At 44.1% G+C, this 14459-nt stretch overlaps 1 protein-coding gene and 1 pseudogene across 1 annotated transcript; both read right to left on the bottom strand.

The window, feature by feature from the left end:
• Positions 1-646: 646 nt before the first annotated feature.
• On the bottom strand, positions 647-1330 carry LOC147313916 (uncharacterized; annotated as a pseudogene).
• A 3618-nt stretch (positions 1331-4948) lies between these two features.
• LOC147313915 (uncharacterized) lies at positions 4949-13901 on the bottom strand. Its single transcript, XM_086262737.1, has 2 exons — positions 13501-13901; positions 4949-5554 (listed from the first exon to the last, which is right to left on the bottom strand). Exons 1-2 carry the CDS (start codon positions 13786-13788, stop codon positions 4949-4951), a joined length of 894 nt encoding a protein of 297 aa, XP_086118863.1. The 5' UTR covers positions 13789-13901.
• Between the last annotated feature and the right edge of the window lie 558 nt (positions 13902-14459).

Below are 14459 nucleotides of genomic sequence, written 5' to 3'. Positions count from 1 at the left end.
TTTTGCAGTGGAGTGGCTGCTTTGAACTCCCGCTAATCCTAACCCACCAGACAGGTGTCTGCACTCATCATAATTTTGTCAACATGAAACTGTTCAGTAAATCTTGGCATCGTTATTATTCTTCACACAAACCTTTCTGTGATGTGAGGATTGCCAGCCTAACTACAGCTCACACTTTATGTTATCTGCACTCAGACTGGATGTTAGTCCGCGCATGCTACACTGTCACTTTGACAGTCCAGCCGGATGAACCTGTGACACAGCTGCATTCTGAGCATATTTCAGATCAACACTTCCTGTTTCATGTTTAACACATCAGACTCTGCAGCTGTCAATGTCAACATCCAGAGCCTTCAGGAACTCATGGCAAACCTTATTCACCCCAGGGCCTCTGCCACCAAGAAGTTGTTCAATTGCCTCATTGGCCTCACCCCCCTGTGATGGACGAGTCATCCCCCTCTGCTTCCTCTATAGAAGATAAGGAGGTCCTCCAAGTATTCCTTTCAACACCTGACAATATTCTCAGTTAAGGTCAGCAGCGCCCCACTGTACACAGATCAGGCTTTCCTCTCCTGAGTTGCCTGACGGCTTGCCTCATACTCTTTGAGGAATGAGGCTACGCATTATTATAATGGTGATTTTTCTTTTACAAACAACTCATGAGAATTTCAAGCTGTTTTAACACCGACACTGGTCTCTCAATCTCCCGTTGGGTAGTTGTGAGTTTCTCCATGATGTTATTTACCTTCAGTTCCGTGGTCTTTTCAGTCTTTTGCTCACAGAGCAGATTCTGAGACCTCACGACCGCAGCCAACTGATCCGCGATGTAATCCAGCTTCCGCCCAGAGGTGTTGTTCCAAGTGGATTCTTCCCTGATGTAATTCAATATACGCTCAGAGGTGTTATTCTGAGCCTTGACTGCAGCCGTTAGCTCCTCCAAGCTCTTAACCATGCTGCATTCAGTGAGCCCATTCTGAGAAGCCGCACCTCGTCCCATCATTTCAATCCCAGCGGGCAGCCTTGGGGGGGGGGTTTGAACAGCCGGTTCCGCTTTCTTAATTCTCCGATAAGCCAGGGCCAAGCCAGCTCCGATCAGCAAGAACCCTGTTATCATGGTTCCGAATAGGTAGATATCTTCAGCGTCCTCGATCGACAGTCCCGCCAGGCACACGATCCTCCATGTCTGTCACCCGTCCATCGTGTATCCGGCAGGGAAAGTCCCTCCAGGGCACTCCGGCTCTCCCGAGCCCAAACTTCTCATTGACAAAAGGGTGTCAATAGCATTCAGAGACCAGTTGATCAAATCGTATTCACTATAGCTACTGTACATTATCTCTTACACTTTAAAGTATTATTAGAATAAATTATTATTATTATTATTATCATGATTAATATTATTCTTATTATTAGCTGTATAAAGTGATACATTTAGACTGCAGCTTTGACATTTCTGATGTGTACCTGGAGTAGGTGCTGATCCAAACTTTACTGTGTCGTGCTCCTGGCTGCCTCTAGATGGTGCATCTGTGAAGGAACTGCTGGCGATTGAGAAGGAGGGCTTTTCATCGGTGCTCACACACTCCTTCTGGGGCTCTGTCTGGCTCCTGTGGTTCTGTTGGCCACTGTGGGGCCATATCGTGGGGGCAGTGGGGCAGTTCTGTTGGGCACATGCATTTACAGTGCTCTCGGGTTCCTTCTTAACCGTTTCTATCCATTGGCTCTGGGAGGCTGAACCAATTCCAGAGGCCCATTAGGTTTCCTACAGTTCTGACATGGTGTCACGGTGCATTTGCAAAGAACTAGCCCTGATGAGTCCGCGTCCAGAGTTGGGACCAGGAAGCAGAGTTGCAGTCTTACACGCCTCTCTGCAGCTTCTCTCCTCCTGCTACCCCCCAAAAACCCATCTCCATAGAGACTGTGTCAGCTTCCAAAAAGACAAAAAACAAACTAAAAACCAGCAACAAACAACTTAAACATAAACAATTACAAAGAAAGAACAATACAGTATCCACATCTGAACCAAAGAGTAAAACAGTGAAATGTGGATTATTAAATATTAGGTCTCTCTCCTCCAAGTCTCTGTTAGTACATGACTTAATAATTGATCAACAAATCGATTTACTCTGCCTTACAGAAACCTGGTTGCAGCAGGATGATTATGTTAGTTAGAATGAGTCGGGGGTGTTGATTCATTTAAACTACCAGAAATCTTGAAGCACAGGCCGAGGGGGCGGTGTGGCAGCAAATTTTCACACCAGCCTATTAATTAACGAAAGACCAAGACAGACTTTTAATTCATTTGAAAGCCTGATGCTTAACATTGTCCACCCCAGCTGTGAAACTCAGAAATCAGTCTTACTTGTTATCATCTATCGTCCACCTGGGCCTTACACAGAGTTTCTGTCTGATTTCTCAGACTTTTTATCTGATTTAGTTCTGAGCTCAGATAAAATAATTATTGTGGGTGATTTTAACATCCATGTAGATGCTAAAAATGACAGCCTCAACATGGCATTTAATCTGTTATTAGACTCAATTGGCTTCTCTCAAAATGTAAAAGAACCCACCCACCACTTTAATCACACTCTAGATCTTGTTTTAACATATGGAATAGAAACTGAACATTTAACAGTGTTTCCTGAAAACCCTCTCCTGTCTGATCATTTCCTGATAACATTTACATTTACAATAATTGATTACACAGCGGTGGAGAGTAGACTTTATCAAAGTAGATGTCTTTCTGAAAGCGCTGTAACTAAGTTTAAGAATATAATCCACCCACTGTTATCATCTCCAATGCCCTGTACCAACACAGAGCAGAGCAGCTATCTGAACGCTACCCCAACAGAGGTCGATTATCTTGTTAATAATTTCACCTCCTCACTACGTACGACTCTGGATACTGTAGCTCCTGTGAAAACTAAGGCCTCAAATCAGAAGTACCTGACTCCGTGGTATAATTCTCAAACACGTACCCTAAAGCAGATGACTCGTAATCTGGAGAGGAAATGACGTGTCACAAATTTAGAGGATCATCATTTTGCCTGGAGAAATAGTTTGCTGCTTTATAAGAAAGCCCTCCGCAAAGCCAGAACATTTTACTATTCATCACTGATTGAAGAAAATAAGAACAACCCCAGGTTTCTCTTCAGCTCTGTAGCCAGGCTGACAAAAAGTCAGAGCTCTTTTGAGCCAACAATCCCTTTAACGTTAACTAGTAATGACTTCATGAACTTCTTCACAAATAAAATTTTTATCATTAGAGAAAAAATTACCAATAATCATCCCACAGATGTAATATTATCTACAGCTACTCTTAGTACCATTGATGTTAAGTTAGACTCTTTTTCTCCAATTGATCTTTCTGAGTTAACTTCAATAATTACTTCCTCCAAACCATCAACGTGTCTTTTAGACCCCATTCCTACAAAACTGCTCAAAGAAGTCCTGCCATTAATTAATGCTTCGATCTTAAATATGATCAACCTATCTCTAATGATCGGCTATGTACCACAGGCCTTCAAGCTAGCTGTAGTTAAACCTTTACTCAAAAAGCATCTCTAGACCCAGCAGTCTTAGCTAATTATAGGCCAATCTCCAACCTTCCTTTCATATCAAACATCCTTGAAAGAGTAGTTGTCAAACAGCTAACAGATCATCTGCAGAGGAATGGTTTATTTGAAGAGTTTCCGTCAGGTTTCAGAGCTCATCACAGCACAGAAACAGCTTTAGTGAAGGTTACAAATGATCTTCTTATGGCCTCTGACAGTGGACTCATCTCTGTGCTTGTCCTGCTAGACTTCAGTGCAGCATTCGATACTGTCGACCATAATATCCTATTAGAGCGATTAGAACATGCTGTAGGTATTACAGGTACTGTGCTGCAGTGGTTTGTATCATATCTATCTAATAGACTCCAATTCGTGCATGTAAATGGAGAGTCCTCTTCACACACTGAGGTTAATTATGGAGTTCCACAGGGTTCAGTGCTAGGACCAATTCTGTTTACATTATACATGCTTCCCTTAGGCAGCATCATTAGAAGACATAGCATACATTTTCATTGCTATGCAGAGGACACCCAACTTTATTTATCCATGAAGCCAGATAACACACACCAATTAGTTAAACTGCAGGAATGTCTTAAAGACATAAAGACCTGGATGGCCGCTAACTTTCTGCTCCTTAATTCAGATCAAACTGAGGTTATTGTACTCGCCCTGAAAATCTTAGAAATATGGTATCTAAGCAGACTCTTACTCTGGATGGCATTACCTTGGCCTCCAGTAACACTGTGAGGAACCTTGGAGTCATTATTGACCAGGACATGTCCTTCAATGCACATATTAAACAAATATCTAGAACTGATTTCTTCCAATTCCAATCTTTGTGTAATATCTCTGAAATAAGAAATATCCTGTCTCAGAGTGACGCTGAAAAACTACTTCATGCATTTATTACTTCTAGGCTGGACTAGATGTTTTCTAATATTTTGGGACATCATTTTAGAGACAGAACATTACTTTTTACTTACCACATTGTTCATTCTCGCCAATGTCTGAGATGCAGAAGATGATAATTTACACTTTGCACTGTCTTCATGGATTATTGGTTCATTTTACACAGATTACATAATAAAGTCAGTCTTGTATTCCTTGCAGTCATATCAAACACACAGGCCAGCACCAAGAAATAACGAAAAGTGCAAGACGCACTGAAAACGCTGACCTGTGTATCTCAATAATAAAAAAAAACTATATACATATGTACAGAAATAACTCCTCAGACTAGCCACATCATGATGGTCTCTGTGTAAGATGGAGAGATGTTTCCAGCCTTTCCAGACACAGCGCAGACATGAGGAGTTAGAAAGTTTGCTCCAAAGCACGAGGAAACATCCATATGTAACATCCATGTTCCATATGTCCAGGAAAGGCTTCATTGCTGATCACAGCCGGAGACATTTCCTTGGTGGAGTGGGGCTCCTGCTGCTGCTCTCCTCCTCTGCAGGCTTCCTCTTTGCACCCTGTGTAAACCTCTTCAGAAACTGGCAGAGCACCGACATGATTACTCTGCCGTCAGAGGTGTAGTCCGTAACTCTCCATCGATTTGTCATTTCCCTTTCCTCTGTGCAATACACAGTGGAAATGACTCTGGTGATGGTGTCGCCGTCGACATCCAGGGTGCAGACGCAGTTCCTCTGATCTGCCTTCAGGACAGAAAGATCTGCCTTCTCTGGAAGCAGAGGTGTGAGGAACCATGAATGGAGGTGGGACCCTGCAGGCAGCACCATTAAACCAGCTGGTGAGTTGGTAGGAGGAGATGGAGTGGTGTTCTCCAACTGGCTCTCTGGCACATGGGTGAAAGGTGTCGTCAGCAGCAGTTTGTTAAAGAATCCCCTGAAGGCAATATAAGGAAACGCCTTCGTCCCCGTAACCAGGTTGTGGTTTAACGAGAGGACCAGATTTTTCATAGAGTCCACATGGCTGGGGCTCAAAGGACGGTTCCTCAGGTTGGAGATTAACATCTGGCGTACGCTGACAGGACTCACCAGCTCAGCTACGAGAAAACAAAAAGATCATCTGTGTTAATCGTGACATAATCAGACAAATTACGGATTTAAATGTCAAAACATGGCTTTATATCATCATATGCTATTTCTACACACAGCAATGAGAGGCCCGCAGCAGAACTCACTCTTTATGAAAGCCTTAAGATTGGTAGAAGGTGAGAAAAATGGCTTTGCACTGTAAATGACTAAATTTCATGTTTTAAACCAAAGATCACAGCACCAAACTCTGCTTGTTAGCATGTTTAAACAGTAAAAATGTCCTGCTGATAGAATTCATTTGCAAATTCACATTTTAGCTGCATGTAAATTAAAAATGTACAGCTCATAGTAAAGAATAACTTTGTGTGTTCTTGGTGACTGTGAACAACATTTCATGATAAATGAATGTCATCCATAATATTTGTGAATTATGGACACATTGTCAGTAAGGCTGCATAGAGTTTCAGTGATGTTTAATAATGAATTCATGTTCAGCACTTATTCTTATTTTATTTAAGCATCAGTCTGTTGGAAATAAAACAGCTAAAGTCAGGTGAGAAACCTCCAACCTGCTTATTGCATGCACACAGTTTCAATTTCTCACCGAGCACATAACATACATCTGGACACCTGTACAGACACGGCAATACACAATGCACTCACATAAATATGATATACTTAATTCAGCATCAGTAGCTATAACTGATTTTGCACATAATGCGTGCAAGATCAAATTTTGGCCACATCTCCGAGGACTCCCTAACCTCCCTCAAAATTTCCCAGCTTTATAAACGCAACGAGTGCCTCTGTGAACTCTCACAGCTCCATCATGCTTCTATACAGATTCGTAATTTATTAACTTTATCGTCTAATTCAGGGCCAGTTGCTAAAACATGTTAACTCAAACCCTCCACATACAAAAACAGGACTCCAGGATGACCGCACTGACATCAGACGTCAGCCTCCCGCAGGTTCTAATGAGTGACGTCGTTTCCATGGCGCGTGCATTAAATTGAGTGTTTTTAAGCATTTTTCAAACAAAAATTGCCCAAAATTGAAGTTTCTAAAGTTTGACATATTTCACCTGAAATGTTCACACTCATGAAATCTTCCTCACTTTAAAGCAGGGGTCGGCAACCTTTCTGATGGCGAGTGCCATTTAAAATTTCCTCAGAGGTCAGTGTGCCATATGATTGCATTAGCAATAAATTTAATAACGCTCTATATTAACAGTTACACACTATATAGAACCACTTTCTAGAATTATATTTGTTTGCAGATGTTGACAGCTATCAGCGAATAGTTATCAGCTATTTTGAAACAAAAGAAAGACACTTGTTATCCATAACAACAAATGAACTGTACAACAGAAAATACAAATGCTATTTATGGTCTCCTCACAAGAATGATAAGAAAAATTAACTAAGCCAATATGGCATGTCTGTTAATACAGAGACACACATGTTAATATGATCTCTGGTCTCCCACTCAGAGACACAGGTCTACGAGTGTCCAGCATTCAGACGGCTACCTGAGGACACTCATTCATTATTATCAGGATGTCCAAAAAACTCACTGAAAAGCCTTCAGTTAATCCAAAATGCTGCAGCAAGAGTCCTGACAGGGACTAGAAAGAGAGAGCATATTTCTCCTGTTTTGGCTTCCCTTCATTGGCTTCCTGTTAAATCCAGAATTAAATTCAAAATCCTGCTCCTCACATACAAGGTCTTAAATAATCAGGCCCCATCTTATCTTAATGACCTTGTAGTACCATATCACCCTATTAGAGCACTTCGCTCTTGCTCTGCAGGCCTACTTGTTTTTCCTAGAGTATTTAAAAGTAGAATGGGAGGGAGAGCCTTCAGTTTTCAAGCCCCTCTTCTGTGGAACCAGCTTCCAGTTTGGATTCAGGAGACAGACACTATCTCTAATTTTAAGATTAGGCTTCAAACTTTCCTTTTTGCTAAAGCATATAGTTAGGGCTGGACCAGGTGACCCTGAATCCTCCCTTAGTTATGCTGCAATAGACATAGGCTCCCGGGGATTCCCATGATGCATTGAGTTTTTCCTTTCCAGTCACCTTTCTCACTCACTATGTATTAACAGACCTCTCTGCATTGAATCATATCTGTTATTAACCTCTGTCTCTCTTCCACAGCATGTCTTTTATCCTGTCTTCCTTCTCTCACCCCAACCGGTCGCAGCAGATGGCCACGCCCCTCCCTGAGCCTGGTTCTGCTGAAGGTTTCTTCCTGTTAAAAGGGAGTTTTTCCTTCCCACTGTCGCCAAAGTGCTCATAGGGGGTCATATGATTGTTGGGTTTTTCTCTGTATCTATGAAGCGCCTTGAGGCGACTTTTGTTGTGATTTGGCGCTATATAAATAAAATTGAATTGAATTGAATTCATGTGAGAGAAAACCTGCTCACACAGACATTAGAGCCAAATACTGTCAATAATGCCTCTGCAATGTTCTGAAGACAGTTAAACTTGTCAGGTAGTGATGTCCAGCAGGTGAAAATGCAGCTCCATGAACACGCACAGCTGTGGATTCCAGCTGCTTCGATGTTGCATTAACTGGCATTAACTCAGCCAGTTAATGCGAGACAAATCCAGCAGCTCATTAAAGATTTCTGGTTTGATTAGAAAATAAAACACTGGTCCATATGCCTGAAAGTCCCAAAAATGCATTGTGTCTCGAGTCCGTGTATCTCCGTGGTGCTGATGCTGTGCTGAGCGGAGAGCTCCTGAAGCTTTTGAAGTGTCAGAATGTGGAAAGCTAACAACGTCCCCCTCACCAGTAGGTGAAATTATTTTTAGCCAATTACAAGTAGAATCTGGTAGTTGGGGTTGTTAGTTAAGATACCGTCATTAAGAAGAGGCACAACTAATGTGTCTATGCGAGCTGATTTGCGATGTGCACCGCTGGCGTGGCCATTTATTTTTTAATGCACCCTCTCAGATTAGTGTCTGTGTGTCGTGCACAGGGCTGGACTGGGACAAAAAAACAGCCCGGGCATTTTGACTAAAGACCGGCCCACCAGGTATTAAAGCCATAAAGCCTTTGAATGAAAACAAACGCTGTTGTGACAGTGATGCACAGTCTTGTTGGTATATATGTATGATTTCTATACATTTTACATCAGATAAAAACTTTGGTTGTAAGCTTCAGATAATTATTTAATAACAGCCAGACATTTTAAATGAAAATAAGAAAGTATTTCTTTGTGCCCCCCTCTCCTTGTTAATGCCCCACCTGGCCCCCCTGGCAACACTTTGCTAGATCCGCCCCTGCACAGTTACCAGCTGTCAGCTACTTAGAAAATGATATTGGTGTTATTTGTCTCTCAGAAACAGTTCATAACTTCCCTTCAACTCATTCATGTCACCTGAAAGGTAAACCTGTTTCTCCTTCACCTGTTCAGCTCTGATGATCCAGTAAGGACATCTCCTGGTTTCATCTTCATGTTTCCCTCTCACCACATATACAAACCAATATCATGACCAGCACTATTTACAGCTGTGGCTCCAGAAAACATCAGCTGACACTAGAAATTAATATTAAAGAAATTCTAACAACAGCTGATCAAGCTTAAACGTGCTGCTGTTGTTTAGCTCGACATCTGCCGGTTTCCTCTTTCTGGCGCAAAGTGAGCGATAAACAAACAAGAGAGAAAAGCCAATCAGCTGATCATTGATCAGTTTCATGATCGAAGTAGCAACAGGAGAGGGAGGGGAGAGAATGAAAGGAGAAGAGGCAGCTGTGCAGCAAAGACACAGAGTAACTCCAGCTTTGTGTCTTTTCCATTCTAGCTGAAGTCCGGGACAAACTGTGTTCCCTCTCAGCTTAACACGAAAGGCGTAATATTTTCTCTGAATGCGGGAGGATTCCGTCTTTTTACGGGACGGTTGGCAACTCTACTAACTAACCTTATGAATTAAATAAAGTTCAACATCAGTAACATCAAAGCACCCACCCAGCTGTATAGAAACTCCATCATGCTAGCTAGTACGCATACGAGTTATTGTAACTGACTGTAAAAAGTCAGCACAACGAAAATAAACTCCACCTAAACTTGGTTTATATCTGACCCAGATAGACTGCAGGTCATAACTTCTTACCTGAAGTTCAGTTCACCTGACGCTCGGACCGGCGGCCGCCCCGGGTCTCTCCTCGTCCTGCCTCTGATCTCCCTCATCCACCACTTGTTAATTTTTATTTTTTTTTTTGCCTGTCCCGTTTGGCTCTTTTGCCATCAGAATTGTTGTCTAAAGGCAAAGAAAGATGCCCAACGGATTTACTTTACCAAACTGACCATCCCAGCCTTGCCATAATGGTCCATTTGATTCACCTTTTATTGTTTATTTTATTTTCATTTACTGAATACGGGACAGACTTGACTGGGGGAAAGAAGGGGAGAAAGAAAGAGGGAAAGAGAAACAGCTGAGAAGAGGGACGGGGGAGAAGGGCAAAAAACAAAAACCAACAGAATGAGCAGAAAAAAAAAATGAAATAAAAAATGCATATATCAATCACCTGGATCACCTGCTGAGAAAGAAAAAAGAAAACAAGCAGAAGAGAACAAGAGTAATAGAATAAACAACATCACAATGATATATGGGAATATGACAGTAAATACTAAATATTAAACATTATTGTGCAGCACATAAGATCAACAGAACACAGTGTGCTTTGAGGTAGAAGCCAAAAAGGGTGTAGTTTGTGGGTGTGATCACCCGTGTGTACACCTGTGAGCATGGACGCACTTGTTTTTTTAAAAGGTTCCTTCATGTAATGATCTGCTAGAGGGTGTGGGGGGGCCACAGCCCCGTCCTCCAGGGTATGAAGCAGGTATGGAGGAGATCAAAACTCCAGACATCCAGAGGCCCCCAGAACACAAGAGACCAAGGAAGACCAACAGAGGGGCAGCTGCGCCACTGTCCCAGAAAGAGCTGAGGAGAGTCCCAGATGAGGGCTCACTCAGCAGCCGCGGAGCAGAAGCCAGGGGGAGTTGCAGTGACGCGCCCGTGAGCTCCGCCGGCAGCCAGCCGCGCCTGAGTGACCGAGCCCCAGGCCGAGAGGCCAGGGGCACCCCACCTCCGAAGTGGCCCGAGCGAGCCCCAGGCTCCAGGCCCCGATAAGCAGCCGCCAAGGAGTGAGCCGGTGTGTACCTGGACGCCCATCCCCGGACACAAAGAACCACCAACGCACCGATGTCTGAGGGAGTCCGCCACTGGCAGGGGAAGTGGTGGTAGGGGGAGATAGGCCTCCAAACCTTGGAGGGCCTGAGATGTCCCCAGAGAGGTGGCGTCTGATACCCAACCTGACATATAGACACAGACATACAGGCACACACATATACAAACATCCATTCCCACCCTCATGCTCTCATATGCACTTACTCCACACTCAACCAACGTGGATACAGACATAAAGAGACGTTGTACACACGATCACACTCCCCAAGCGTACTCTACAAACCGGGTCTAGGTACCCTTGCCCCTGGAGGGGGAACTGCACCCAGACCCAGGTGGTGTTACCCTTTTCCCTGCGGTGGGGGGAGGCAGACCGCCCCGACTCCGCAGCAGCAGGGAGGCCCCACACTCCAGACCGCAGTCGGACGGCCAACTCCTCCTCCTAGCCCCCCTGCTCCAGCAGGTCGCAGAGAATGGGGGTGAGAGAAGACTCCAAACCTCCCTCCACCCGCTCATTGTAGTGTTGATGCATGTGTGTTCTAAGGTGCATTTAAAACCCAGGAGGGCATGGAGCTACCTGCCAGAGAGCAGCAGGTAAGCGCATGGTCCCTCCTGCTAGCCCTCAATGTCTACGTGTATTTAACCTTGAGAGGTGGGCAACGACGCCAGGGGTGGGGTGTACACCCTGATGGTACTTTGGATTCCGTGTATCGCGCCCACCCCCAAGATCCTATATGTATGTGTAATGAGAGTGTGAGTAATGTGAATGTCTAAGTTGTGGGATAAAATTGAGGCAGAGGCAACCAGAAGGGGACAGGGGGGGGGGGGCCTCCTCTGCACCCTGGTGACATACCCCTACTCCAAGGTCCTGCGTGTGTGGGTGGTTGTGGTGGAGCGGGAAGAGGGAGGCAGCTGGAGATGGGGAGGGAAGGAAGGGAGGGGCAAGTGACCCCTCCCTGGGGCCAGCTCCCCCGCTGACCCCAGTAGGCACCCCCATACCCGCTAGGGAAAGGGGGCCCAGGCCCATCCAGACCGGGGCCCAGTGCAGCAGCGCCTCCCGGCCCCACAGAGCCCGGGACAGTCCACCCAACCCCACCACAGAGAAAACTGCACCCACCCCACCATCCACTCATCTTCCAGACTACATAAGACAATAAACACCCAGGCTGAGATCTTCCTCCACCTCTCCTGTATCTCCCCCTCCTGCAGAGAGAGCTCCTGAGGAGAGGAAAGCTCCTGCAAGATGTGACAATCTCCCCCACCAGTTGAAGAGCCCCCCCAGGTGGCTCGATGCACCGGCGGCACCCTGCTCCAGGGCTGGGCCCCCATGCACCCACCCGCCCACAACCCCGGCAACACACCAACCAGGACCCAAGCCCCCGAGGCCCGGCCCGGGCCCCAGCCCAGAGACGGAGCGCCCCCAGAACCTCACGCCCATCCCGGACCCACCCAGGGGCAGCCAGGCTACCAGGTCAGTAACCCACGTCCGTCAGCACAGACCCTCCCCTAGCCCCGCTGCACGCAGCCGCGAGGAAACAGCCACCTGAGAGCCAACAGAGCCCCTAACCGGACATGACCGCTACCCCGGGTTGAGCCCCCCAAGGAAGATGCCTCCGGGGAACCCCCCGACGCCCTAAGCCTGTCCCTACCCCCACACCAATCACAACGGTGAAGGCGGGACCAAACTATGACCCCCCCACCCCCACTAGGTGATGGAGCTGATCAAAGGAGCCCAGAGCAATTGATCTGATGTGGTGGCAGAGGCTGTATCAAGACTGTAATCTAATAGATAATTTCTATATTGGTTAGAATTAAGATTATTTTTATTTTTCCAGTTCATGAGGACTGTTTTCTTGGCTATGCATAGGGCAGTGAAAACCATATGGGCGATATTCTTTTCTGAAGTGACATTATCTAAGCTGCCCAACAAACACACTAAGGGGGAAGTTGGAATGTTACATTTCAGACACTTTGATAAATCTTCACATATCTCGCGCCAAAACTTCTGAACTGGTGGACAGAACCAAAGAGCGTGGATATAATTGTCCGGTGAATTGGTTTGGCAGTGTGAGCAGTTGTTGGTAGACGTAAAGCCCATCTTGAACATCCGATGACCTGTATAGTGCACTCTATGTAATATTTTGTATTGAATTAATTGAAGACTGGGATTTCTAATTAGATGAAAGGTTTTTAAGCAAATCTGAGACCAGAAGTTTAGGTCTAAGTTAACTGATAAATCCGCTTCCCATTTTGCAATAGGAAGTGATATTGATTCATCTGTTTTAGAAAGCATTCTGTATATTTTGGATAGTAATTTGGGGGTTTTAAGAGTAAGAAATTGAACCACACTTGGTGGTGTTTGTAGTTCAACTTGACCCGGTTTAAATTTCTTTTTTACTATGGATTTAATTTGTTGATATTCTAAAAATCTTTTCTTGTTGATCCCATATTGTGTAACTAGTCCGTCAAATGAGATAAATTCTGTTCCTTCTAGTATATGTTCTAAATATTTGATTCCTTTACCACTCCAATCTGAAAAGTTTATCATATTATTGTTTTGTAATATGTCAGGGTTGTTCCAGATAGGTGTACGTTTGCATGGGATTAATGAAGACGCTGTCAATTTTAGAAACTCCCACCATGCTGTCAGAGAAGAGCTGATGTTGATGCTTTTAAAGCATTCATGTCGTTGGATGTTTGAGCTGATAAATGGTAGGTCTGAGATCTCTAGATTATTGCAAAGTGCTTGTTCTACATCTAGCCAAGGTTCATCTAAGAGGGTGTGTTTTAGCCATCCTGAGATAAACTGAAGCCTGTTGGCTAAGAAGTAGTGCTGAAAGTTAGGCAGTTCTAGTCCTCCTTTATCCTTGGTCTTTTGTAGTGTTTTTAAGCTTATACGTGGGGGTTTATTTTTCCAAAGGAATTTGGACATACATGAATCTAGCGATCTGAACCAATCTTGTGGCGGTTTAGTTGGGATCATTGAGAATAAATAATTTATTTTTGGTAAGACCATCATTTTTATAGCGGCAACCCTTCCCATGAGTGATATGGGTAGACATTTCCATCTAGCCAGATCATCTTCTACCTTCTTTAAAAGTGGGATATGGTTTAATTTAGTTAGATCTGCAAGCTTGGGAGAAACATTAATACCTAAATATTTTATATTTCCTGATTGCAGTGGTGTAGAAGAGGAATTATGGAGGGAGCAATTAATCGGTAGAACTGTAGATTTTGACCAGTTAATTGAGTAATCTGATATTCTTGCAAAAGAGTTTATCAATTCAATCACCCCAGAGATATTGGTTTGTGAATTTTGGAGAAAGAGTAACACATCATCCGCATAAAGGCTGATTTTATGTTCCACGTTCTTGCATTTTATGCCCTTAATTACTGAATTCTGTCTAATTGCTGCTGCTAGTGGTTCAATAAAAATTGCAAACAGTGAAGGGGAGAGTGGGCATCCCTGCCTGGTGCCCCTCAAGAGACAGAAGCTGGAGGATGTCTGGTCATTTGTTCTAACACAAGCTGTTGGGGAATTATATAATATTTTTAACCAGTTTATGAAAGAGGATCCAAAACCAAATTTGTGTAAAGTTGCAAATAGAAATTTCCAGTTAACTCTGTCAAATGCTTTTTCTGCGTCTAAAGAGAATATTGTAGTTTCTAGGTTTTTACTGTATGAGTAGTCTATCAAATTAAGTAATCTACGTG

Source organism: Aulonocara sp. 'chitande type north' Nkhata Bay, linkage group LG14, assembly GCF_057382095.1.
Source record: "Aulonocara sp. 'chitande type north' Nkhata Bay isolate Kocher_YH1m ecotype deep benthic linkage group LG14, A_spYH_male_GT1.1, whole genome shotgun sequence".
NCBI lineage: Eukaryota > Metazoa > Chordata > Actinopteri > Cichliformes > Cichlidae > Aulonocara > Aulonocara sp. 'chitande type north' Nkhata Bay.
This window is presented reverse-complemented; position numbering and strand designations above follow the sequence as displayed.

Excerpts from the sequence above, each read along its gene's own strand:
- LOC147313915 (XM_086262737.1), bottom strand. The coding sequence starts at position 13,788 with ATGGGAAGGGTTGCCGCTATAAAAATGATGGTCTTACCAAAAATAAAT. Across the intron at positions 5,555-13,500 it reads TAGATGAACCTTGGCTAGAT|CTGGTGAGTCCTGTCAGCGT; the intron begins GTAGAACAAGCA and ends CTCGTAGCTGAG.